The sequence below is a fragment of the Danio aesculapii genome, chromosome 9 (genome assembly GCF_903798145.1).
Source record: "Danio aesculapii chromosome 9, fDanAes4.1, whole genome shotgun sequence".
In the NCBI taxonomy this organism is placed as follows: domain Eukaryota; kingdom Metazoa; phylum Chordata; class Actinopteri; order Cypriniformes; family Danionidae; genus Danio; species Danio aesculapii.
In genome coordinates, this window is record NC_079443.1 from 37490849 (window position 1) to 37518473 (window position 27625).

Genomic DNA, 27625 nt, shown 5'->3' on the forward strand with positions numbered 1-27625 from the left:
AAGAAGCGACTCATTAAACATGTTGTTTTTTTGTAATTTCCAGCATTGCCTCCGGTGGAATGCAGTGCAGAGGAGTTTCACTGCCGTGCTGACGGGACCTGCATCCCTGAGCGCTGGCGCTGTGATGGGGATAAAGACTGCGAAGATGGCAGTGATGAAACCAACTGCAAGGGTGTCAAGAGAATGTGTGATCCACAAGCAAAGTTCACCTGCAAAACCTCAGGTAAGCCTACCAGGTGTTCCTCAAAACCATAGCTTGACTGCACTGACATCGCATTTATTTCATGTGCTGACCTACTGCTCTTTTTTTCCCCCTGTGTTCAATTTAACATGAGTCAAAATTGTTCAATTCTGTAAAGCAGTGGGTGATATTTTATACCATGATGTCGTCCTTGAGCTTTCGGTTATCTTTGCCTTTTGCAAATTGAGTTGGATGATAAATCCAGTCTGTTTTTTGTTACATGGTGCAATCCTTTGCAATATCGCTGTATGTTGGAATCCGTATTTATTCAGAACAGCTGAGATGAATGGTGTAACTTGTGAGCTTGAGTGATTTGTACTTCACAGTGTTTTTTTTTTTGTTTTTTTTTTTGTGGGAAGCAGTGCAATTATTTCATATTCAGACTTTGCTGTCATGTAACTAATGGTGAGAAACATCATTTTTTTTACAACTAGTTTATCCTAAAGCTGTCTTAAAGGCAGGGCTTAACATTAACACCCGCCAACCTGCCAAATTTAGATTTCCCCGGGTTAGACAGCCACCGCCACTAGCTACTTTGGCTGGTTGAAAATAATTTTTAAATTGTAGTTTTCTTAAGATCAGGGTACGACAATAAAGATGGCCCAATATGCATGCAAATGTGATCTTAGAATAGAGAAGCAGCAAGACTGACAAAACTAATTATGTTTAGCAGCTGAATACCGGATGAGAGGATGATCACTCACGCGCACAGGTGATGTGATGCGCACGACTGTTTAAAACGCGTGCGCGCTCCCGTTTCGTTGCATGAAACAACTGTGCTTAGAAATACCACTTGTGTTCGGTTCTCTTTCAAATAGACTAGACAAAAAGTAATGCTCTTGCACACATAGTTTTGCTGCTTTCAAGAGCTCCAGATTTGTCTTTTGGTAAGCAGCACCGATTACTTTCACTTTAACCATTCTTTGAACAGATTATTAATTGACCTAGCGTTAACATTGTGGTGATCAGCCTTTCATTTTCACACACGGAATGTTTTTCACCTGCTTTCTTTTGCTTACAGGTATTTTTGGTAATATGGTTTATAATTTTTTACAATAATATTGCTTTAATATGAGAAGAGAACTCCCCATTTAACCAGTTAACTGGAGATCTGGGACATTTAGCCAGGACAGATTACTGTGCATAGTTTTATATACACTACAGCAGTTTTTTTTTAAATGTCAATTTTTTTTGTTTTCTTTTTCTGAAATGTTTTGTTAAATAAATAGCGTAGAGCTATATTTTGCTTGTTTTGACACATTTAAAATTTATGGATACGAAATAATAATTTATTTATGTTTGGTATGGTCAGAGATAAATTTGGTAAGGTTGTTGCATTCCATATAGCAAACAGTATGTGTGTAACATTTGTTTTATAAATAAGAAGTCTTCAAATGTAAACAACTTATAAAAAAACATCCCATAATGTAAATAAGTTGTCATTTAATAAGAAAATGTCACTAACTTAATTTTGACAAAAATGTCAGTTAGATACTTCTATAATTCTAAATTGACGACATGTACCTTGATAACCCAATATTACAAACATTAATCCTCAGGTATTTATACAATGTACTTAATTCCATTTTCTTTGTGACCCCAATATTTTGACTGGTAGTGTACATTAAGAATCTGCTATTGGTTGGTCAAACAGATAGACCTGCCTCTAAAGATCTGTTTATACCTCATAATAATTGGTCAAATGGGTGACAAATAGACATACCAGTGACAAACAGAATATGGAAAGCAGTAACTTTTGTTTTTGTTCTGAAAAACTCAGCACTGAAAGAGAAATGTTTTATCTAATTTGCTTTATCTAATCAAACCTATTATTGGTGACAATTCTCAGTTGAGCTTGGTCAGCACATTTCAGTAACTCATTGTAATATTTAAGTTTGAAGTCTCTTTTGGCTTTTTGAATGCATTCGAGCACATGCACTTTTACAACATCAAAGCAATCCTATCAAATGTGTTTTCAACTATACCTCTAGATATGGTCAAAAGTAAACAAGCACAGAATGTTGTCAACCCCATTTATACCTACGCGTCATCTAATAGGGAATGTATCAGTGAAAAGTCATCTTAATAGGTGTAATAAGATTTTTTTATAAGGTTTGAATAGGGCCTGGGTGCTGGAACAAACAGACACCACAAAAAATACACATAACAAAACTGCAGCTTAAGCTGAAATAGAACACACCGAGTAAAAATGGCACATCTCACCACTACACAAAAAGCATTATGTGCAAAATCCAAGTTTGTGAGTTTCTTTTGAAGGTGTTTTACTGTAATTTGTATCTATCACAAGTGTTTGCTCCGCTCAGACCCTAGTGAAATCAATCAGCACAGGGCTTTTTGATGTAGCAGTCACCCTAATTGTAAATGATTGCCTTGAAAAGACATCTACAGCCAAACCATAGAAGAACTCAAGAATTGTTCATTGTTTTGTTCATCCTATGCCTTTTGATGTCAAACATGTGTTAAAAAGCAGCAGTGCTCACCCTTTCCAGACCACTGCATCGCAGCCTGAATGCCAAATCCCATATTGTTTTGACAGGCAGACTTGGAAAAAAAAAAGAAAGAGACTAAAGTGTGTTCAGCTATTTATTTGATGATAAAGGTAGACTGAACACAAGAACAGCTGACTAGCGAACACAGATTTATTTATTTATTTTTAATTTATGGGATTTCATCTTTGCAATGTGTTTTTTCATTACTGATTTTATCATTTAATTATATTAAAACAGAAACCTGCTACCCACACTAATATTAACACAGTAAATATGTGTCTAGCATATTGTACTGTACTGTACGTTTAGCAAAAGTTTAATGCAACAGTTTGAGCCTGATGAAGCTTTGCATTCTCATCCAGGAATATGATATTCCTCCCGACTAGGCTTTTTAAAAAATAAAAAAACTGTGCACTGCAATAGCTAAGGTTAAAATTGTGGCCAAAGATAGAGCATGGCAGAAACATTAATCACTGCAGTAAAGATCCAATTATAGACTTACTTGCTTACTTTAATCTAAACAGCATTTCTTTTCATAATATTATGGATTTTACTGCAGATTCTATTACAAAAAAAATCTCAGGTTCTTTGGATTTACTAAGTATATTGATTTGCTGGTTATGTGATTTGTAAAAATCCTAAACAGTAATATATACACAGTGTTTGGCATAAATGAGTACACCCCATACAGATCTCTCTTTTTGATTAATATTCATGTAGGATTTCAATTTACTATAATATATTCGTGCATATAGATTTGTCAGTACCAAATCCAAAACTAAAATATAAGAAAGAAAGAAAGAAAGAAAGAAAGAAAGAAAGAAAGAAAAAAAGAAAGAAAGAAAGAAAAGAAAGAAAAGAAAGTTTAAATATGTTTTTAATATCTTCCAGATGCAAAAATCATTTTGTCATAAATTACATTTTTATATTAATAAGCATTTAAGGGGTGGTCTAGAGTGTATTTCTAAGGCTTGGTTTTGTTTATATGATGCAAAGCAATGTGTGCTCATGCTTCACTTGTAGAAAATCATTTTTCACATATCTTCAATTATATACAGCAAATTTCCTAGTTTCTTTGAAAGTCCATCCCTCACATGGCTCTGATTAGTCAGCTAACATAATGTGCTGTGATTCACGGATTGGATCCACATCACCAGGAAATGTGTCATGCCCCTACTGTTATGAAGCGGACAGGAGACAGAGGTAAGGAAACGTTAGGGTGTTTATTAAATGACAACAAGGAGCACATGAAGGATAGCCAGGAGGATCAGGAATGATGTTGGGGTCTTTTCCTCCGTGGCTGGGTAACAGGAATACACGAGGATGGACAGCACACACCAGATACAGCTGACAGAGGATGACACAGACTTGGAAGGACTGGAAGACAGGACGATTCGGGAGGACCAGGAAGACTAGGAGGAATACAAAGAGAACAGGTAAGTAAATCGTTTGTTTTAGCTGAGGATGACTACGCTGAGTGGTCGCTCAGTTGTCCGCTTTCGTCGAGACGAGCCCGGACAATGAGCGACTGGAGTGCTGTGCTTTTATCTGGTGCTCGTGAATGTGATGCAGCTGTGTGCTCATTAGAAGTCAGGTGATGGTGATCTTCGTGAGTGGGGGTCGTGAGAGCCTGACCAATCCATGACAGTACCCCCCTCCCCAGGGCCCGCTCCTGAGGGCCGACACCTCCGACGCCGTGGTGGTCTCCCTCTGCCTCTAGGCGCTGGGAACTCAGGGTGGCTCTCATGAAACTCCACCATGAGACTAGGATCGAGAATATCAGCTCTGGGAACCCATGTCCTTTCTTCGGGGCCGTACCCTTCCCAGTCCACCAGGTACTCCAACTGGCCACCACGACGTCGGGAACGCAAGATCTCCTTCACTGCGTAGACGGCTCCTTCTTCTAGGAGCAGTGGAGGAGGGGGTTCCTCTTCGTGGTCAGGCTCTGTGGAGGGAAGAACAGGATCGTGATAGGGTTTCAGGAGTGATACGTGGAATGTAGGGTGAATACGGTAGTGAGAGGGTAATTGTAGTTTGTAGGTGACGGGGTTAACCTGTTCCACGATGGTGAAGGGACCAACAAATCGGGGACTTAACTTGCGAGAGGGCAGTCGCATGCGTATGTCCCGGGTGGATAGCCACACCTTTTGTCCGGGTGTGTATCTGGGTTCTTCAGACCTTCTCCTATCGGCGGTTACCTTGCTTCGACGGACTGCCCTCTGCAGATGTTGATGAGCCTCGTCCCAGACTCTCTCGCTCTCCCGGAACCAGTGATCCACTGCGGGGACATCAGATGGTTCGCCATCCCAGGGAAAGAGCGGTGGTTGGAAGCCCAGGACGCACTGGAATGGCGTGAGTCCGGTGGAGGGTTGCCGCAGTGAATTTTGGGCATATTCTGCCCAGCCCAAATACTGGCTCCAGGAGTTCTGGTGACCACTGCAGAAGGTCCTCAGGAACCGTCCCACCTCCTGAATCTTCCTCTCTGTCTGCCCGTTGGTTTGGGGATGATATCCAGAAGAGAGGCTGACGGCCACACCTAGGAGCTTGAAGAAGGCTTTCCATAGACGTGAGATGAACTGTGGACCTCTGTCCGACACAATATCTTCTGGAATACCAAATGACCTGAAGACTTGATTAAAGATATTGTCGGCAGTTTCAAAGGCTGTGGGAAGACCTTTCAGAGGGATTAGTTTGACAAACTTTGAGAATCTATCTACTATGACTAGAATACAGGTATTACCTTCTGACGAAGGGAGGTCAGTGATAAAGTCCACTCCTAGGTGTGACCAGGGACGGTTCGGAATCGGCAAGGGATGGAGCTTTCCAGCGGGTAGATGACGTGGGCTCTTGGATTGGGCACAGTCCTTACAGCCCTGAACATATTGCCTCACATCCCTTGCCATGTTTGGCCACCAGAATCGTTGGGATACTAGCGAGAGAGTATTGTTGATCCCTGGATGTCCAGTGCCTAGCGAGGTATGTAAGGAGTGGATCAGATCTACCCGGTGTTCAGGTGGTATGAACTGCCGATGAGGAGGGCATCCCGGCGGAGCAGGGGCTTCCGGAGTGGCAACGACTGGAGGAGCGTTCCAGGTGATCGGACAAATGGAGATGTGTTCGGGAAGAATCTTCGTTGGGAGTTCTTCATGATCGTGATGCTCGTGTAAACGAGAGAGAGCGTCTGCTCTTAGATTCTTGGGTCCTGGACGATAGGAAATGGAGAAATCAAAACGTGAGAAGAAAAGTGACCATCTGGCTTGACGTGGACATAGTCTCTTGGCCTCTTTGATGTATTGGAGGTTTTTGTGATCTGTGATCACCTGGAACGGATGTTTGGCTCCCTCCAACCAGTGACGCCACTCCTCCAAGGCTAGCTTGATTGCTAGAAGCTCCCTGTCTCCTATGCTGTAATTCTGCTCCGCCGGGCTCAACTTCCGAGAGAAATAGGCACAGGGATGCAGTCGGGGCGGTGTATCATGATGTTGAGATAATACTGCCCCGACGCCGGTGGTGGATGCGTCCACTTCCACCACGAAAGGAAGATTTGGGTCAGGATGAGTCAGGAGTGGGGCCCTTGTGAACTCCTTCTTAAGAAGGCGGAAGGCTGCGGCTGCTTCTTTGGTCCACTCCAGTCCTTTGGGTTTACCCTTGAGGAGATTAGTGAGAGGTGATGTAATCCTGCTGTAGTCCTTGATAAACCGTCTATAAAAGTTAGCAAACCCAAGAAACCTCTGGAGCTCCTTAATGGAAGTGGGTTCTGACCAGGATAGAAACAGCCTCAATTTTCTTCCCATCCATACGTATACCGGTTTGGTCAATGATGTATCCCAAGAAATGAATCGACTTCTGGTGGAATGAGCATTTCTCCGCTTTGAGGTAGAGGTGATGTTCTCTCAATGTGTGTAGGACCTCCGCAACGTGTTGGCGATGTTCGGCCTCACTCCGGGAGTAAATGAGGATGTCATCTATGTACACTATTACACAGTGGTGAAGAAACTCCCGGAGGACTTCATGAATGAAGTTTTGGAATACGGAGGGGGCGTTGACCAGACCGTAAGGCATGACCTCATATTCATAGTGGCCAGTAGGGGTCACGAATGCTGTCTTCCATTGGTCCCCCTCACGTATTCTTATCAGATTATACGCGCTGCGGAGGTCCAATTTAGTGAAGACTTTAGCTTCTCGGAGCTGTTCCAAAGCGGCTGGTACCAGAGGAAGGGGGTATCGGTATTTTACTGTACCGTTATTTAGGACCCTGTAGTCGATGCATGGACGCAGCCCTCCGTCCTTCTTGGCCACAAAGAAGAAGCTTGAGGCGGCTGGTGATTTTGAGTGACGTATGTACCCCTGACTCAGAGCCTCCCTTATGTAATCTTCCATTGCCTGATTCTCTGGAAGCGAGAGCGGGTAGATCCTACCTCTTGGCAACTGGGCATCTGGAACTAGGTCGATCGCGCAGTCCCATGGCCGATGCGGCGGTAGCTGGGAAGCTCTCTTGGGGCAGAAGACATCATGAAAGGAGCTGTACTCCTTAGGAATGTGGATAGACTGCTTCTCAGGAGGGCTCTCGACCGATGTTGCAAACAAAGAAATGGGGTTCCGACCTTGAAGAGGGAGATTTGGAAAACAGGCAGGTGTACATCCAGATCCCCATTTCTTTATCTCTCCTGTGCCCCAAGAGATGATGGGATCGTGCTTCACCAGCCACGGGCGCCCTAGAATGATGTCCATATTTGCACCCTCCAGAACCAGAAATTGAATCCTCTCTTGATGTAACAACCCCACTTGAAGAAGGATGTCTTCGCATTGTCGATGGATACGGGTCGAAGATCGAGTGCACTGGGTTATCGGTTGTATCTGGTATATATGCGAGGACGCCTCAGTACGGAGGTGGAGTTGACGACAGAGGGATTGGGAGATGAAGTTACCTGCTGACCCGGAGTCGATGAGGGCTGTGACAAGGAGAGAAATAGAGGCAGTAGTTATTTGTACGGTGGTAGTAAGTGGTTTACATTGTTCAATATTCGTACTGAATACACTCACTGAAGTCCGAATGGGACGAAGGGGACACTCCATACGGGTGTGTCCACTGACACCGCAGTATAGACACAGACCCCGGGTCAGCCTCCTCTGTCGTTCCGCTGATGTCAGTCTTCCAGACTCTATTATCATGGGTTCTGGTTCTGGAGAGGCTGTTGACTCAGGCGATTGGAGGAGTGCAGACGAGGGGGTGATGGTGTCCTGTTGATAGGAACGGAGACGATCGGAACATCGGAGAGAATGTTGGATGAATCTCTCCAGACCCATTGTATCATCTAATGTGGCCAGTTGGATTCGGAGAGTGGGTTCCAAGCCGAGCCGGTACGTGGTCAACAACGATCTCTCATTCCATCCACTTGCAGCTGCTAGAGTGCGAAACCGGAGAGCATATTCCTGTGTAGATAGAGTACCTTGCTTTAGATGATACAGCTGCTCTCCAGCGGCTACTTCCCCATCAGAACGTCCAAACACCTCTTTGAAATACTCCGTGAAGGTAGTGATGGAATTCATGACCGGCCCGGCTTGGTTCCAGATCGTCTCAGCCCATTTAAGTGCAGGTCCAGAGAGTAGAGATACGATGTAGGCGATCTTCGACTTATCTGTGGGATATAGAGAAGGTTGCATTTCGAATATGAGGGAACATTGTAACAGAAAACCATTGCACTCCCCCGCTCCGCCTGAGTAGGGCGCTGGTCGGGCCATGGGACTGGAAGGAAGGGCCGAAGAAGAAACTGTGGAGGCGGAAGTGCTCGGTGCTGGTGGTGCGTTGGAAAGTGGAGCTGGTGGCTGTAGAATCCGCTTCAACTGGTCCACCAGCTCTTGAAGGTGATCGGGGGTGCTCATGTTGTCGTCGTTATGGGTCCGGGCTTCTGTTATGAAGCGGACAGGAGACAGAGGTAAGGAAACGTTAGGGTGTTTATTAAATGACAACAAGGAGCACATGAAGGATAGCCAGGAGGATCAGGAATGATGTTGGGGTCTTTTCCTCCGTGGCTGGGTAACAGGAATACACGAGGATGGACAGCACACACCAGATACAGCTGACAGAGGATGACACAGACTTGGAAGGACTGGAAGACAGGACGATTCGGGAGGACCAGGAAGACTAGGAGGAATACAAAGAGAACAGGTAAGTAAATCGTTTGTTTTAGCTGAGGATGACTACGCTGAGTGGTCGCTCAGTTGTCCGCTTTCGTCGAGACGAGCCCGGACAATGAGCGACTGGAGTGCTGTGCTTTTATCTGGTGCTCGTGAATGTGATGCAGCTGTGTGCTCATTAGAAGTCAGGTGATGGTGATCTTCGTGAGTGGGGGTCGTGAGAGCCTGACCAATCCATGACACCTACAAGCACACGCATTGCCTCTGCTCTGTAAGCCATGTCAGTTTGAGCCTGAATTAGACAGCAAATGACACCAAGGACACAGCTGAACCACACGCCTGCTCTCCAAAATAAAATCTGACAAGTGACTTTCAAATATAATGGGAAAAAGCATGTGTTAGTGACATCCTTGTTTACGTCCTCGCTACAACAGAACGCTAACTCTAGAAACTGTGCATATAATAGATCAATTTTAACAAATAAAACTACTAACAGGTTGTGGCTCACAATTCATAGCTTCTATTATTGTTGGAGCTGCTCCTTCTTTGAGGAGTTTTTACTCGAATCCAGCACTGAACTGAGAGAGGTTCTGGAAAGTGTCCTTTGTCAAATGCTAGCTATATATATTTTTATAATTTTCTGGAACATAATTAAAATTAAATTGTAAGCACTTCTCTTTTTTTGTCGTGTCCTTTTAAAAGCCCAAATACAGAAAGAGCTCTGTGGAAATAGCAGCATTTGGACGGCATTTCTCTGCTATAACATTACAGAACCTGAAGTGTTTGTGATTTCACTTATACCCGGATTTTTTTCCCCCCAAATTTCATTCGCTGTAGTCTTTGCTAAGCTAACTCTGTAAAAGCCAATGTCTCCCTTTGCATTAAACTTTGAGCATATTACATTCAGAGATGTTGTTTATGTTAACACAACTACATTACACATCAACTTAAGTTTAAAATATGTTATCCTCCCTTTTAAAATTGTGCTGCCTCAAAATTAACATAAATATGTCTGGAAACAGGACGATGCAGTGGCGCAATACGTAGTGCTGTTGCCTCACAGAAAGAAGGTCACTGGTTCGAGCCTTGGCTGGCTCAGTTGGCGTTTCTGTGTGGAATAAAATTCTGTTATTCTGTTTACAGAATAAAACAAAAATATGTAAATATGTACGTTTCAAATCAATCCAGAGACAGAGAGAGAAAAGGTTTTTGTTGTAATTTTAAATTCAGAGCAAAAACAAGTGTTATAGTTTAAATAAAGTTAAATGAGCATCTTACATCTGACGTCATCATACTTTGACATTCCACAACCAGCATCTTTTCAAAATCCCCCCAGATTTATCTTCATATTTTTATTTTAAATTTGGAAGCAACATCATAAGTAATTTTCAGAATAAAACAAAGAATGACTGATAACTCTAACCGATAGCTATAAATTGAGAGAAACTGATATGTAAATATTTATGTTTCCAATCAATCCAGAGAGAGAGAGAGAATAGAGTTGCTGTTAATTTTTTTAATGAAAACAAGTGTTATAGTTTAAATAAAGTGAATCCCTGACAGTTAAATGAGCTGGCACTTGCTAAAAACCCTCTGTTTACATCTGACGTCATCATACCTTGACATTCCACCACCAGCAACTTTCAAAATTCTCCCTGATTTATCTTCATGCTCAACAACAAACAGCAAATTAAGCCTGACAGCTTGATTTATTTGCACTGTCTGACTGAATGTTGTGTCTCAAGGGAAGTGTATCAGCAAGAGCTGGGTGTGTGACGGAGACGATGACTGCGAGGACCGCTCGGATGAAGAGTCGTGTGTGTCCTCCATCTGCAAGCCACCGACTCAGCCCTGCGCCAATGACTCCAGCATCTGTCTGCCCCAAAACAAGATCTGTGACGGGAGGATGGACTGCGCTGACCGTTCCGATGAAGGGCCTTTCTGTGGTGAGTGACTGCCAGGCTTTGATAAGAGGCTCATCTGCTGGAGCTCTTCAAGATTTGAGAAAAAAATTATCATTTCGGGTCTAAGTTTTAGATTAGATGAGGCATGTTTGAAGGCATTCTGGGTAAATGCGCATCTGTGGCTGCAAAGTGTTTGTTAATGGGCCTTTGTTGCTGTGAACAGAATGCAGTTAGAATGGTGATACTGTATTTGTGTTATTATTATTATTATTATTATTATTATTATTATTATTATTATTATTATTATTATTATTATTATTATTATTATTGTTATTGTTATTATTATTTGTTATTATTTTTATTGTTGTTATTGATGTTGTATAATAATAATAATAATAATGATAGTTATTATTCATGTATATTATTATTAATATTGTTAATATTGATAACAGCAATATATATATATTATTATTATTCATGATAATTAAAAAATAATAATATTAATGAAAATATTTTATGTATATTATTAATAATAATGATAATAATAATTTAAAAAAGAAAATATAATAATAATCAATTTAATTATTATTTGAACTCATTTTTTCCATATTATTAAATAACACAAAGCTTTACACTTTTTACCTCAAGATCTCTTGTCATATAGCATTTATATATTATTACAATATTATTACAATATTTATGTAGCTTTTATTTAAAAAACTTTATATTAATTATTTTTCATAGTTTTAATTATTTTCTAATAAAAAGTTGGTATTTTGTCAATTTTTTTTATATCTATTTATTTACTACAGTTAAAAGTCTTCTTAAAAGTAAAAGTACAATTATTGTGAAGTTGTGACCTTTTAGTATCATTTTTAATCATTATTTTATTTTTATTTAGTAACTTTACTTTCTAAAAACTTATTTCACATTTTATGTTTTTTTTTTCTTTTAATTTAAGCTTTATTTCATATCATCATTATGCTTTATTCCAGAGTCATCTACAGCTAATTATTTTTAGTGTATAATAACAGCATTTCTGCAAAGCATGGTTTCTTGTATAAGTTGCTTTATTTAATCAAGATTTGTATACGCCCCTTGAGGCAGCATAGCATGAGTCATCAATAATTTTGGATCCATTCCCGGAAAAAGAAACATCCACAAAAGTTTATTTCATCTGCAGAGCTAACAGATATATTCTAAAAGCCCAAGAAACTTTGATTTTGGAATTCATTCTGCCTTTAAATCAATACAACTGTCGCAGTGCATATTTATCACCGGCTTCATAATGCTTGTGTTCACACTCTCATTCACTGTAAACGTCATGGCCAGCGCTAATTGAAAACTACAATGGTATTACGTGAGGTCAGCAAGAAATGGCGGATGTATTGAGTAAGAATTAGTCATGCAAAGTACACTTCTATCAATACCAACAGATCCAACAACAACAAATAAAAACCAATGAGAATAATAAAAGAAAAGAAAAAAAAAAAAAAACTGAGCAGTATACCATTTATGTTCATACACTTGAGTGAATCAATATGCAGTGTAGTTACCTCTCCATGGGTGAAAAGATATTGATAATTCCCACACGGCTTGTCCCCCGAAAACCCCCTTTTACTCAAATACAAACATTGGTTAGAATTTTTATTTAGCTTTTATTGAAATATTTTTAGTGTGTTATTTTTATTATTTTAAAAATCTTTCTGTCTTAAAAGTTGATTGCTTGTCAAATGTTTTTAATCCTTATTGATTAACTACAGTTCACATTTTTATTTTACTCTAAGCTATTGTAAAGCAGTGATGTTTTAGTGTTATTTTACTATTATTATATAATTGTAATTTTGAGATATATTTTAAAAAGCCCCAGAAACTTTGATTTTGGAATTTATTCTGCCTTTAAATCAGCACAACTGTCGCAGTGCATATTTATCACCGGCTTCATAATGCTTGTGTTCACACTCTCATTCACTGTACTCACCATGACCAGCACTAATTGAAAATTGCAATGGTATTATGTGAGGTCTGCAAGAAATGCGGGATGGATTGAGTAAGAATTAGTCATGCGAAGTATACTTCAATCTATACCAACAGAGCCAAAAAAAAAGCAACTACACTGAAAAAAAAGGATTCATTGGATTTACTAAATGTTTTTAAGGTAAGTGGTTGAAAACTATTTATTTGTGCTGAATTTAAACAAATAAACTAAGTTGAACACAACTAAATTTAATTTGTTTGCTTAAATTCAGCCCATATAAATAGTTTGCAACAATTTAGCAGAAGTATTTTTTTTTCTGTGTAACCAATGAGAATAACAGAAAAAAAAACAATGAGCAGTATAGGATTTGGATTCATAAACTTGAGAGAATCAGTACGTTATAATATGTATTTATTAAATAACCCTAAATAACCATTTTACTCATATACCAACATTGGTTAGAATATTTATTTAGCATTATTTATAATTTTAAGACTTTTTTTCTAATAAAAAAGTTGATTTTTTGGCAAATGTTTTTAATACGTATATAAACTCACTGCCCACTTTATTATGTGCACCTGTTCAACTGCTTGTTAATGCAAATTTCTAATTAGCCAATCACATGGCAGCAACTCAATGCATTTAGGCATGTAGACATGGTCAAGACAATCTGCTGCAGTTCAAACCGAGCATCAGAATGGAGAAGAAAGGTGATTTAAGTGACTTTGAACGTGGCATGGTTGTTGGTCCAGATGAGCTGGTCTGAGTATTTCAGAAACTGCTGATCTACTGGGATTTTCATGCACAACCATCTCTAGGGTTTACAGAGAATGGTCTGAAAAAGAGAAAATATCCAGTGAGTGGCAGTTCTGTTCTGTTAAAATTGTGTCCAACCCACTAGTAAGGTGTACCTATGAAAGTATGTTTGCTACAGTTCACATTTTCCTTTTACTCAAAGCTATTGTAAAGCAGTGATATTTTAGTGTTATTTTACTATTATTACGTATCTGTAATTTTGAGATATATTCTATAAAGCCCCAGAAACTTTGCTTTTGGAATTTATTGTGCTTTTAAATCAATACAACTGTCGCAGTGCATATTTATCACTGGCTTCATAATGCTTGTGTTCACACGCTTATTCACTGTACACGTTGTGACCGGTATTACAAGAGGTCTGCAAGAAATACCGGATGGATTGAGTGAGAATTAGTCATGCGAAGTATACTTCAATCAATAAGAAAAAGACAACTAGCCAATGAGAATAATAAAAGAAAAGGAAAAAATAGCAGATGATTCTGATTCACTTGAGTGAATCAATATGTATTGTATTTATTTTCCATGGATGAAAAGATTTTGATAATGCCCACACGGCTCGTCCCTCAGGGGCTACTTGAATCTCTTTGAGTTGCGTCCTTCGGTGAACGTAATGGGAAAAGCAGCACTTGCTCTGTGAGGAGGGAAAACATGAAGCCAGTCTGAATGAGAAACAAACATGGGAATCTGTTTGCCTGTGAAGGCCTCGGTGGAGAAAGATTCTCCTGAGAGTCAGCCATGTATAATTCTCTCAGAATACCACTAGACAAACATTTCAGTGACTTTCGGTGCATTCCCAGCATTTGCCCATGGGACCCCGACGCTCATGTTCAGGGGATGAGGTGTATTATCTGACTAAACCTGCTCTCATTGGCAATTAGATGGTGCCAATGGACCTTCAGGGCTCTGACTGACTCAGACCAGCGCAGCGGGACTCAATGCCATTTGTAACCTTTGGGAAGCAGCTATTCTTCACCTCTATATAGACTTCAGGGCCCCCTGTGAAGAAAATTCAATTCTCTGTTGCGGCCGCTGAGGGGGATCATCATAATCAGGAGAGGCAAAGAGACCTTGGAAAGTGTCATTTTCAACAAGCTGTGTTTTTCCCTCCCTTTTGTCTTCCTCGCCCTAAAAAAGGACCAGGTGTTTCGACGGAAGAAGAAAAAAAATAAAAAAGGGCTTATCCATTAGAGATGAGAGACTAAAAGTACCGGAGTTTATCTACCAGCTCTGAAAAGAGATGGTTGTATTGGAGAGCCTCATTTCTTTTTAACTGAAGAGAAAGCTTATTTTCGCACTTTGAATGAGTTTGTTTGGCCTGCATGGAGTCTGGAGTCGGCCGTAATTCAGAGCTTTGGGTTCTTATTGAAGCTGCTTGATGAATAAAGTCATTTCTTATGCAACTTTTTCGGGTTTGTACACCGGGCTGGAGATGTTTATAACTGTAGGTCAGTGTAATGGAGTAATGGCATAGTGAAAAAAGGATGAGCTTTTGTGTGTGTGTGTATGTATATATATATGTGTATATATATATATATATATATATATATATATATATATATATATACACACACACACACACACACACACACACACACACACACACACACACACACACACACACACATATATATATGTATGAGCATATACAAGTCTATATGTATTTCCCTAGTGATGTTTAACAGAGCAAGTTCATTTTATTCACTGTATTTTCACCGTCTTATTTGTTTTAGTGATGCTATGTCTTACACATGCTGTCAATCTCACATTTTCCTACCATAAATTATGTGAGCCTAGTAGTATATCAGAATTTATTTATTTATTTATCCAAGTGTATGTACATGCATATACAATTGTGAATGTATTTCCCAAGTGATGTGTAACCAAGATGGTACTTTTTTTCACTGTATTTTCACTGTCTAATTTATTCTAGTTTGGTTAAAAAAAGGATTAAACAAACAAATAAATAAATAAATAAACAAACAAACTGTTCATAAGGTGATACGATCAGTGGCATGTCCGGTTAACCTAATTAACCTATTTGAGTTGAGCCTTTAAATTGAATACAATTATGCTTCAAAATAAATAAATAAATAAATAAATAACTTTTCATAAGGTCATAATATTAATGGCATGCCTGGTTAACCTAATTAACATTTTTGAGTTGAGCCTAGTTGAGACTTTAAATTGCACTTTAAATGGAAAACTAGTATGTTGCAAAAGTACAAATAAATAAATAATTAAATAAATACATTTTGTACTGTCATCTGGGTAAAGACAAAATTAATTAGTTTTTAGAAACTAATTAAATTAGCTTACTGTTTAAATACTATATACTGTTTAAAATTTACAGTTCATTACTGGCATCTTATGTTCCATGAAAAACTATTGTAATCTGTTGAAACTTTTTATTCCACACAAACCTCTTTATTGACTAAATGATTCTTCAGATTATTAAATGTTCTTCAAATGTTTGTTTAAGGACTTTTCATTGAAAGCTTATTTGTGGAACCCAGATTTTTTGGTACTGAGGATAATGTAGATGTCTAATTTTGTGTAAATGTTCAATTTAAATTTTGGTTTTCCTCATATGTGATTTTCCTGTTCAATTCACACCTTGAATCTCACATCCGAGGAAACAAGGCTTCATATCAGCATCTCTACAAGCTGAGTGTGTTTGTATGTGTTTTTGTCTGTTTCAGAGAGGTGTTTACAGGGTAATGGAGGCTGCAGTCACCAGTGTTCAGTGATCCCAAGCAAAGGGGTGGTGTGTTCATGTCCCGCAGGACTCCATCTTGGCTCTGACAACCGAACATGTGAAACGGTGGACTATTGCTCCGCTCACCTCAAGTGCAGTCAAATATGCGAACAGCATAAGACTACTGTCAAATGCTCCTGTTATCCTGGCTGGAGACTGGATTCAGATGGAGAGAGCTGCCACAGCACAGGTATTGAAATGACTAATAATAATAATAATAATAATAATAATAATTAATAATAGTAGTAGTAGTATCAGCAGTATTTATTTATTTATTTATTTATTTTTATTTGTTTGTTTGTTTTACTTGCATTATTTAGACAAAAATGTGCAACAAATATTTATTTACTTATTTATTTATTTAACGTACAACATATAAACAAAAATAAACAACAAATATTATAATAATAACAACAATAATAATAATAATAATAATAATAATTATTATTATTATTATTATCAGTATTATTATTGGTAGTATTGTTATTAGTATTAGTAGTATATATGTATATATATATATGTGTATATGTTTGTTTGTTAATTTGTTTGTTTTACTGGCAATCAATAAACAAAAATATACAACATGTTTATTTCTTTATTTATTTATTTTACGTACAACATATAGACAAGAAATAAACAACAAATATATACTTATTATTATTATTATTATTATTATTATTATCATCATTATTAGTAGTAGTAGTAGTATTGTTATTAGTATTTGTATTTATATATTTATTTGTTTGTTTGTTTGTTTGTTTTACTTGCAATATATAAACAAAAATGTACAACAAATATTTATTTACTTTTTATTTATTTTACTTGAAACATTTAAACAAATATTAACAACAAATATACACTTATTATTATTACTATTATTATTATTATTTAAATTTTTTATTATTATTATTATTGATTTTTACTCTGTGAAAAGTTTTTAAAAATCAGTATGCATGAACAATTTATATGTACCAAAAGAATGAATGAATAAATGAATGATAGATTGATTGAATAAATACAAATAAATAAACAAAAGAATGAATAAATGAAGAAATAAATAAATAAATAAATAAATACATACATACATACACACATACACGCATACATACACACATACATACACACATACGTACACACACACACACACACATACATACATACATACATACATAAAAACATAAAATGTACAAAAAAGTGAAAAACTAAAACTTGAATAGCACAGAATGTAGCAGTATTCATATGGACTGCTTAATGATTCTCATTCTCTGCATTCCCGTCCATTCGCAGTGGATCTGTCCATGATACACAGCAATAAGAGCAACAGTAATACAATGACAGCAGGACACGCAGGCAGGAGCGTCCCATTGAGAAGCTAATGTCTTTACAGCTGCACGCCTGCCAAATGGCAAATTGTCTCAGGGAATCTGAATTTGGGTCATTAGTCAGAATATGACAACAAGCATCTGTGTGGTGTTTTATGGATTTAGTGACATATATAGCTTTGAGAGGAAGTCCTTGTTGTAGTAGATGGCCACATTTATAGCTCTCAGCAGGTGTCTCCAGTGGCCATGCAACCATGCAAATGATGTTTTATTTCATTGGTAGTGGAGTGGTTTAGATGTTGCCTAGTCGATACAGAACTGGACTGAAACTTTTGATTATATTAACATTAACTTTTTTTAGTTTTAGTACTTATTTTTATTTTATTTTTTTTTCTGAATATTTGTATGTAGTCTGTATTATACATGCAAACTCCACACAGAAACCCCAACTGACCTAGCCGAGACTTGAACCAGCGACCTTCTTGCTTTGAGGCAAATGTGCTACCCACTGCGCCACCGTGCAGCCTTGTTGCTTCAGTATAAATGTTTTAATGCATGAGCGTTTTTAATTATAAATGCTATTTTTAATGCATAGTTTTTTCATCAAATGTATTATTTCATTTTTTTTTCTTTATTCTATTACTTGTTTTTTCAGTTTTATAACTTTTCTTCAAATGTATTGTATATTTATATTTTATAAATCTTTATTATATTATCTTATAAATTTAGTCAGCTGCAAAAACACCATTTCTATTCTAAACAACATTATTCTGTTTTCTTCAGACTATTTTATTACAGCTTTATGCTGTATCTATTGCAAGAATGTTGTTCTGTTACGTTCAGATTTTTTGTTTTCTTTCTCTCTATCTCTATCTATGTAGATGTTCAAAGCATAACTTTACCTTTAAATCTCTTTGGCAACATACACACTGTAAAATTTCAGAAATTATTATATAAATGATAAATGAGCAATATTAGACGAGTAGCAGTGTGATATGGCTGTATAACGACACTGGTGGGAGACGTGTGTTGGCACGAGGCCATAGGCTGAGCGCCTTAGTGTCCCACCAGTGACAATATACAGCCATATCGGATTGCTACTTGTGGGATATTGCATTTATACAACAGTTCGATGGCATAATTGTGCATATAAAAAAGAAAATCAAACACAGAGTCTTTTGTATGAGGAACTACTTTCTTCCACCATTTATTCCCATCTGCAGCTGACACCAGAACAGAAACCGCTACTAATTCACTGTGACGTTAGAGCTAGTATTTGAATGATTCTCTAGCGTAATGTCTAAATTGATGACAAAATAGGTGATTTTGCTCACATCTTAAGATTATGAGGCTGAACGGCATGAAATGTCATCAGTCCAGAGACATTTGCCAGAATTTCTCTGTTCTCTGAATTTCTATAAAATGCAAGAATCGTCTTCAAGGCATCGTTAATTTGTGTTCAAAGATTTTGGGAGTTACCCTGCAAAGTCTTGCATACTATTATGAACAGCAGGTGTTGAGGATGGCACATAAAATACAAAGAGACAACACACACCCATTAAATAAACATTTTGAGTGGATGCCCCTTGGTCGACGTCTAAGGAAAAGATGTTTCACAAATTGTTATAAATTTACTTTTGTGCCTGAAGCAATTAGGTTACGTAATAAATGTAGTTAATCGATGGATTATTATTATTATTTTTTTTAATTTTTTTTTTGCACCAGATGTTAAGTGTTGATGTTTATTGTGTTAAGTGTGTCATTCTTGTTATATGTGAAGCACCGCCATGTCAGAATGAATTGCCCCTAGGGGATTAATAAAGTTTTAACCTAAACTAAACTAAATAGGCACTATCCTTATAATTAAACTCCATAGTTACAATCTAAACAACTACATTATCGACTAAAACACCCTCAAAAGTACATTATGTTGTCCAACAGCTGCAATAATAAATAATGATATAAATGAAAAAGTGATTGATATTGTTTAGAAAGCAGATTTGCAGAACAGGGTCTTGAGGGGTTTGCCATATTATCCACTTAGAATAAGCAACACCTTTTAAGGGTCTTTGTACTTGAATAGTCCAGATTGTAATGTTAATAATAGAGGCTGGTGCAGATCACAGTATTTTAATATGTGGTATATTTATTTTTGCATGATAAATAATTAGATTTAAAGGGATAGTCCACCCTAACAGTTACCTACTATTTAACGCTATTCCAAAAATGTTTATTATTTTTGTTGAAGATATTTTGAAGAATGTAACCATCGGATTTCATAGTATTAAATATATATTTATATATATATATATATATATATATATATATATATATATATATATATATATATATATATATATATATATATATATATATATATATATATATATATATATATATATATATATATTAATTTACCCAAACAGGTGAGTGATAAGTGAAGGGTGATTAAATGATGACAGCATTTATTGAGTTTTCAGTGAACTATCTTTTAAGTTTAAAAGAGGCTTCTCGTATGCTTATTTGATTTAGAAGATCTGTCAGCACTGATGAGTTCCCAGTGACAAACATATGTTTAAACTCCTCATTAAACAAATCAGTTCACTTCAATACACACTGCATATTATTTTTGTAAATGCACCTGTCACTTCCTTCATTTTTCAAGTTATTGAACACGGTTATCACTCCTGCAAATTACTGAACTGTGTCTGTATAAAACGTTGCACAAAACCACAACGTTGGCCTACAAACTAAATTAGTAGACGACCATCAGACTAATTAGTGTTTGTGCATAGACATCGCCCCCGTAACCCCATAATGCACAGGTGTGTGGTGTTAATAACCGTTCTGTTTCTTCTCCAAGATCCCTTTGAGGCTTTTGTGATCTTCTCCATCCGGCATGAGATTAGACGAATCGATCTTCATAAACACGACTACAGCCTGCTCGTGCCCGGCCTGCGCAACACCATCGCTCTCGACTTCCACTTTAGCCACAGTCTGCTCTACTGGACCGATGTGGTGGAGGATAAGATCTATCGGGGAAAGCTCTCAGAGACCGGAGGTAATGAACACACTATTTAATGTCCCGCTCCTGCTCAGCCTTTTGTTTAACCTAAGCTTTAGTTGGAGTAGATATCTATTCCTAGCACGCAGGTCCCATCCCCTGAGTAATAAAGCAGTACAGAATCCTATGCCTCTTAAAATTATGGAAGTTTCTTTTATTCCAAAAGTCATTCAAATATTAAGCAAATATAATGTTTCATAAAGATATTTTGTTTATTTTCTGATCAAAACTCAATTTTGGAATAATTACATGCACTGCTAACTTAATTTAGACAACTTTAAAGGTGATTTTCTTCATATTTTGATCGTTTTGAATCTTCGGATAAATATATTTATATTTATATATATTTATATTTATATACAGCTCAGCCAAATGTTGTCCTATCCTAATAATCCATTCCTTAATAGAAATTTAATATCATGTTCTAGATAGTTATTTGTCACTATTAGATATCTATTCCTAGCATGCAGGTCACGTCAAGTATCCTATGCCTCTTATAATTATTGAATTTTATTTTATTCCAAAAATCATTACAATATTAATCAAAATAATGTTCCATGAAGATATTTTGTAAATTTCCTATCAAAAACTATTCTGATTAATTCCATGCATTGCTAATTACTTAATTTGGACAACTTTAAAAGTGATTTTGATCATATTTTGATAGTTTTGAGCCCCCAGATTATCAAATACTTATTATAGATATCTCCTATCCTAATAAACCATTTCTCAATGACAATTTTATATCGTGTTCCTGATAGATATTTGTTCTGGTTACATATCTATTCCTAGCAAACATGTCCCGTCCCCTGAATACATTTAAAAAAAAAAATTCTTGCTGCTTGTCCAAGCCACTTATTTAAAATGAATAAAGTTAACTTAAACAATTTGTGTTGGGACAATGTGAAGGAATTGTGTGGAACCCATTTTTTTCAGTGTAGTAGGACATTACAGTATGACCTGAGCATCCAATGGCTCCTAAAATTATTAAATTTTTGGAAACACTTTAATTTAAGTCGTAATTCAAAATATTTACAAACCATTAACTATAACACTACTAGCTTAATAAACTAATAATTAGCTGAACAGTGAATATTTTAATAATTGGCAGATAATAAACCAGTAGTAAATAAGGTATATGCCGAGCAAGTGTTGTTCCCATACTGATAAACTTCCGGTGACCGGTTATTTGTGAGTTTTTGCCATTTTATATGATTCTTTTTACAGCATCAATGTTGTAATGTAATTAAAATACAATCAGTTAAATAAACTTTGGCATTCATTTAATTGCTCAGGCGTAAAACAAGAAAAAAAAGCAGTTTACTCGTGTGTGCCTGTCAGAATCGGCAGGCTAGCACAGAAGATCCATTGAATATACTGGGGTAAAATAAATGCTCATACTATAAAGACATGACGGGGAAAAATGTAATTTAAAGCAGTGCTTCTTGTACAATCTGAGACCCACTTTATATCAGATATCACTCAGCCAGTGGAGATCGCTGATTTTTAAAGAAAACAGACCTTAAACGCGCCGCTTTTGCAATGGCATATAGTTCACCGGAAGTGCTTAACCCAGGTTACTGGCAAATTAAAAGTCCTATTAGCATATTTCGGCTTATACCCTATTGTGTTAATTGTGACCTAAACTAAAATGTTACGAAATTTTATATTATTTTAGAAAGTCATTAGAATATTATACAATGTTCAATACACTTATATAAATACAATTATACAATATAATGTTCCAAGGAAGTATTTAGTCAATTTCTTATCAAAACTCAATTTTTTTATTAATTACATGCCTTGCTTAATTTTTTTTTTTTAAATTACTTTTGCTACTTTTTTAAACTACTTATTTAAAATGAATCATGAATTGAAAACACGATTCTTACATTTTTGGGGGGACAACTTATTTGTTTTATGTTCAATCCACTTAAATTTGCAAAACATTATTAAGTTAAGCAATTTGTGTTCGGACAACATGAAGGAATCATGTGGGACCCAGCATTTTTACAGTATGGTAGGACATTACAGTATGACCTAAGTTTCTAAATGGCTCTCAAACTTATTGAATTTTTGGAAACACTAACGTTTAGGTCACAATTTATGGTATTAACAAACTATTAACTAACACCACTAGCTTACTGTTTATTAACTGTTTATTAATAGTTAGTATGGTAGAAGTTGGGTTTAGGTTTTGGGTAGGATTAGGGATGCAGAATAACATCATATTTTATAACTACTAATGAACAGTTAATACCTTAATAATAGGAAGGTAAAAAGCCAGTAGCTAATAGCATGAATTGTGACCTAAAGTGTTACCAAATGTTCTTTTATTCCAAAAAGCTTTTAAATATTAAGCAAAGATAATGTTCCATAAAGATATTTTGTAAATTTCCTATCAATTTTATATATTGAGGTTTATTTTTTGGATTTTATTTATATTTTGATTGTTTTGAACCCTTAGATTATACATGATTAAATTACTATATCAATATCTCAGCCAAATATTGTCCTATCCTAACAAAGAATCATCAGTGGAAATTTATTTCCCATTCCTGATAGATATTTGTTCCCATTAGATATCCGTTCGTAGCACAGGTCACGTCAACTGAATAGTAATGCAGTACAGTATGCGCTGAGCATCTAATGTCTCTTCAAATGGAGCCGGAAATCTCAGAAGGATCTGCTGAATAGCCTTGTATTGTTTTGAGGGCTATTTTGAAGCTGTATTAAACACACATCTGAGTCTTAAGAAACTGAGTTGTTGTTGTGTTATTGTTTAGAAAGCTGCTTTGCAGAATATGGTCTTGAAAGGTTGCCATAATTATCCACATAATAATTACAAGCTACACTTTTTAAAGGTCTGTGTACTGAAACAATCCAGTTTGTGGTGTTAATAAAGTAGGGTGATGGAGATCACAATATTTTAATATGTGGCACATTTATTTCCACGATTAATAATTTGGATTTAAGTTTTAAATTAGCTTATTATTTTTGACCCTGGACCATAGTTGCAAGTATAATTTTGGCAACAGCTAAAAACACATTATATGGGTCAAAAATATTATTATTTTTTATGGCAAAAATCATTATAATATTAGCCAAAGATAATGTTCCATGAAGATATTTAGTAAATTTCCTTTAAAAACTCTTTATTCAATTACAGATGATCAAATAGTTAGATATCTTAGCCAAATGTTGTCCTATCCTAACAAACTATTCATCAATGGAAATGTAATGTCCCATTCAGGTTAAATATTCCTTCCTATTAGATATCTATTCCTAGCACGTAGGTCACGTTTCCTGAATAGTAACGCAATAAAATATGCGCTGAGCGTCCAATGCCTTTTCGAACAAGCCGGAAATCTCAGAAGGAGCCACTGAATAGCCTTGTATTGTTTTGAAGGCTATTTCGAAGCTGCATTAAACACACATCTGAGTCTTTCTCTCGGAGGAGCAGGCCCCCAGTGCAGCTATTGCTCTCTCCTTTTGTTAGCATTTCATAAAGCCCCTCCACAGCTGAGAGTAATTGCAAACAGCTGGATTATAGATAGCTGTTTACTGCTGGGGGAAAACTTGCTTGCCTTTAATGCCTGTGTTTTCTTCTCTGGAGTTATTTTATTTTCCAGACATCGAGTTGAAAAGACCTGCAAATGTGTTGCTCTGGATGCTGATCACCTGCTTTGGATGTCGGTGCATGCTGCTCCATAATGGGTTTCTTAAAGGAGTAGCTCACACAGAAATAAACCTATTTTGGTGACAGTATATTTTACTGTATATTCAATTACTACAAAATTACAGTACATTAGAAAGTACTGTATTACTTGGTATTAAAAAGATAACTACATGAGGTTTTCCCAATTGTTACCCAATTATTGGGTAGTTATTACAGTAAGAACCTAATATGTATGGTCATATCAGTACAATTGTTTTATATGGTCAAATAAAACTACCAAATAGGTTTGTTTGCCTGTCTTTGTGTGTTCAGGTTTATGTAGTTTTACAAGGACACAAACTTGTTTAGTGAAATGGGTATGTCCTATAGGTATTGCATTTTTAAAGTTGTTTTCAGTCTTTTGAATTATGAGGACTTGTGGCATGTCCTCATAATTCAAAACACACAAAAAAATTATACTTAAAGTCTTTTGACATTGAAAATCTTTCACAGTAGGCTTGTGGTGGAGTAAGGAAAGTACATCATGTACTTTTTTAAGTATAATTAAGTACATTATACAAGTTTGAAGTGTATATGTCAATTTATTTTGTGATTTTTTTGCGAGAATGTTGAAATTTGTTCACAATTTGCGATTAAAAATATAAAAAACATAGGCTACCTAATATGGTAAATAAGATGTATATATGTATGTATATATGTATATATATATTATATATATATATATATATGTATATATATATATATATATATATATATATATATATATATATATATATATATATATATATATATATATATATATATGTTAGGTGTGCAATCTGACACAATGACATATCATAAAAATAAAGCTTCTTTATTTTGGTTTCTTGTCAAGACAAGATGTAAAACAGATCTAAAACGGAGGGATTAAGCCAAAGGAAGGTTGTATAACTCCTATTTTTATCCACGATCTTACTTTCGCTTTCTCAGATTTCACTCCCCGGAGCATCTGACATAATGTACCTCACTTAGGACATGCGCTAGGGCTATCGTAATACACCTAAAACATGGATTGCCCTGAAACTTGCCAATGGCAGGGAAGCATTTTCTTTCATCAATGGCCAGGAAGCTTTTTCTTTCGGCTACAGCAGGGAAAGAGTTAATCAAAATCATTTAACGATTTGACGGACATCATAATAGTCTACCCGACATACATGTAAAGCATGTATGTGTAAAAATAATGTATTTCAATTCGGTCATGTCCAGCGGCCGTCATCCTTGAACTAATCTCCATCATTGTAAGCTGCTTGCTTTTCTGTCTGTTCCATTGCACTGTTTGTTAGATGTTTGCACGCACTTTTGCAATTCTAAAGTTTGTTGTTATTGTGAGGGTGCAGGTGAGACATCATTTTTCGAGAGACACTCAAATACATCACTTGCGCTGCGTATGCAACGTCTATAAGTCATGTAAAACAATTAATTGCAAACTGAAATAAATAGAATTTGCCTATATGGTTTGAAATTGGATGTTTTATAAAATTATTTTCATTTTCTGTGATCATTTTGCATTTAAATTAAGAATTTTGCAGGATCGCAAACAAATTTGACTTTTTGTTCAGTTTGTGTTGGATTCAGCGATTACAAAATTGCAAATAAAAACTAGGGGGTCTGAAATATCCTTTACATTGTACTATTTTTACTTTGCATTTGCAGTCATTTTTATTATTACTTTTAAAATATTCCTGCTTAGCTTTAATAAGGTTTTATTTTTGATGCAATTTATTGCTTTAGTTTATTTCAGGTTTTTAAAAAGGCAACAATTTACAATGTGCCCTTATTATTTTATTCCAGCTTTAAGTTCAATTAAAAACAAAACCATTTCAAATTATTTTAGTTTGTTTAGTTCAATTGGTTTTAGTTTTTCAGTAAACATTCCCTTTTGCTATTAAACCTCCTTTGGGCTTCTTTGTGCTGCTTCATTTGCTGGTGAAAAACATGAGCAGGAGCAGCATAAATCAGCATAGAAATGTATTCTGGCCCACACTGGCCTTTCCAGCGAGCGGCAGCATTTTGAAGAGCTGAACACTTCAAAAGAAAGTTCAAAACGAGCAGAATGCTTTGCTGTGCTGAATCTGAAACCCTGACCAGCCCATGAACCAGCGCGAGTGGTTTGTTTTGTAGGTGTGACCGGGGTCGAGGTCGTGATTCAGCATGGTTTGGCCACCCCGGAGGGACTCGCAGTGGATTGGATTGCAGGAAACCTCTACTGGATAGACAGCAACTTGGATCAAATTGAGGTGGCTAAGCTGAATGGGGAAATGAGAACCACTTTGATTGCCGGTGGCATGGAGCACCCGCGAGCGCTGGCTGTAGACCCGGGACAGGGGTGCGTATTAGTCTCATACACAATTTACCACAGCTTCATTTCCTTTCCTCTCCTCCTACTCTGTTTTTCATTTTACTCAGTCTAGGGCTCTTTGAAATCTGTTTCATACCTTAATTTTAGTTTTATTTATTTTCTTTAAAGTCTCAGATAGATCAAAATAAAAGTTTTTTTAGGTGTTTAGTATCAATATGTTAGTCTTAAGGCAATCTACTGTATAAACTATGACAAAATTCTGCATTTAGAAGATATAAGCATTCATATCTTTAGGTTTTGTTGCTTGTTTCAAAAATGAATCAATCTACAGTGCATCCGGAAGTATTCATAGCGCTTCACTTTTTCCACATTTTTTTGTTACAGCATTATTCCAAAATGGATTAATTTCATTTATTTCCTCAAGATTCTACACACAATACCCCATAATGACAATGTGAAAACAAGATTTTTTGAAATTGTTGCAAATTTATTAAAAATAAAAAAAGCTTAAAAACCACATGTACATAAGTATTCACAGCCATTGCTCAATTCTTTGTTGATGCACCTTTGGCAGCAATTACAGCCTCAAGTCATTTTGAATATGATGCCACAAGCTTGGCACACCTGTCTTTGGGAATTTTTGCCCATTCCTCTTTGCAGTACCTCTCAAGCATCAGGTTGGATGGGAAGCAAACAGTGTACAGCCATTTTCAGATCTCTCCAGAGATGTTCAATAGGATTTAGGTCTGGACTCTGGCTGGGCCATCAAGGACATTCACCGAGTTGTTGTGAAGCCATTCCATTGATATTTTGGAAATGTGCTTTGGGTCATTGTCCTGCTGGAAGATGAACCGTTGCCAAGAGCACTCTGAAGCAGATT

The 27625-nt window shown here is 36.5% G+C and overlaps 1 protein-coding gene across 1 annotated transcript in view; it reads left to right on the top strand.

Annotated features, from left to right (window-relative positions):
- lrp1bb (low density lipoprotein receptor-related protein 1Bb) overlaps positions 1-27625 on the top strand; it is a 625723-nt gene that overhangs the window by 368748 nt on the left and 229350 nt on the right. The window contains exons 21-25 of the mRNA XM_056465638.1: positions 44-223; positions 10635-10835; positions 16287-16532; positions 20528-20725; positions 26568-26772. Of these exons, the coding sequence (XP_056321613.1) occupies positions 44-223; positions 10635-10835; positions 16287-16532; positions 20528-20725; positions 26568-26772 (1030 nt within the window). The remainder of the gene's footprint in view (positions 1-43; positions 224-10634; positions 10836-16286; positions 16533-20527; positions 20726-26567; positions 26773-27625) is intronic.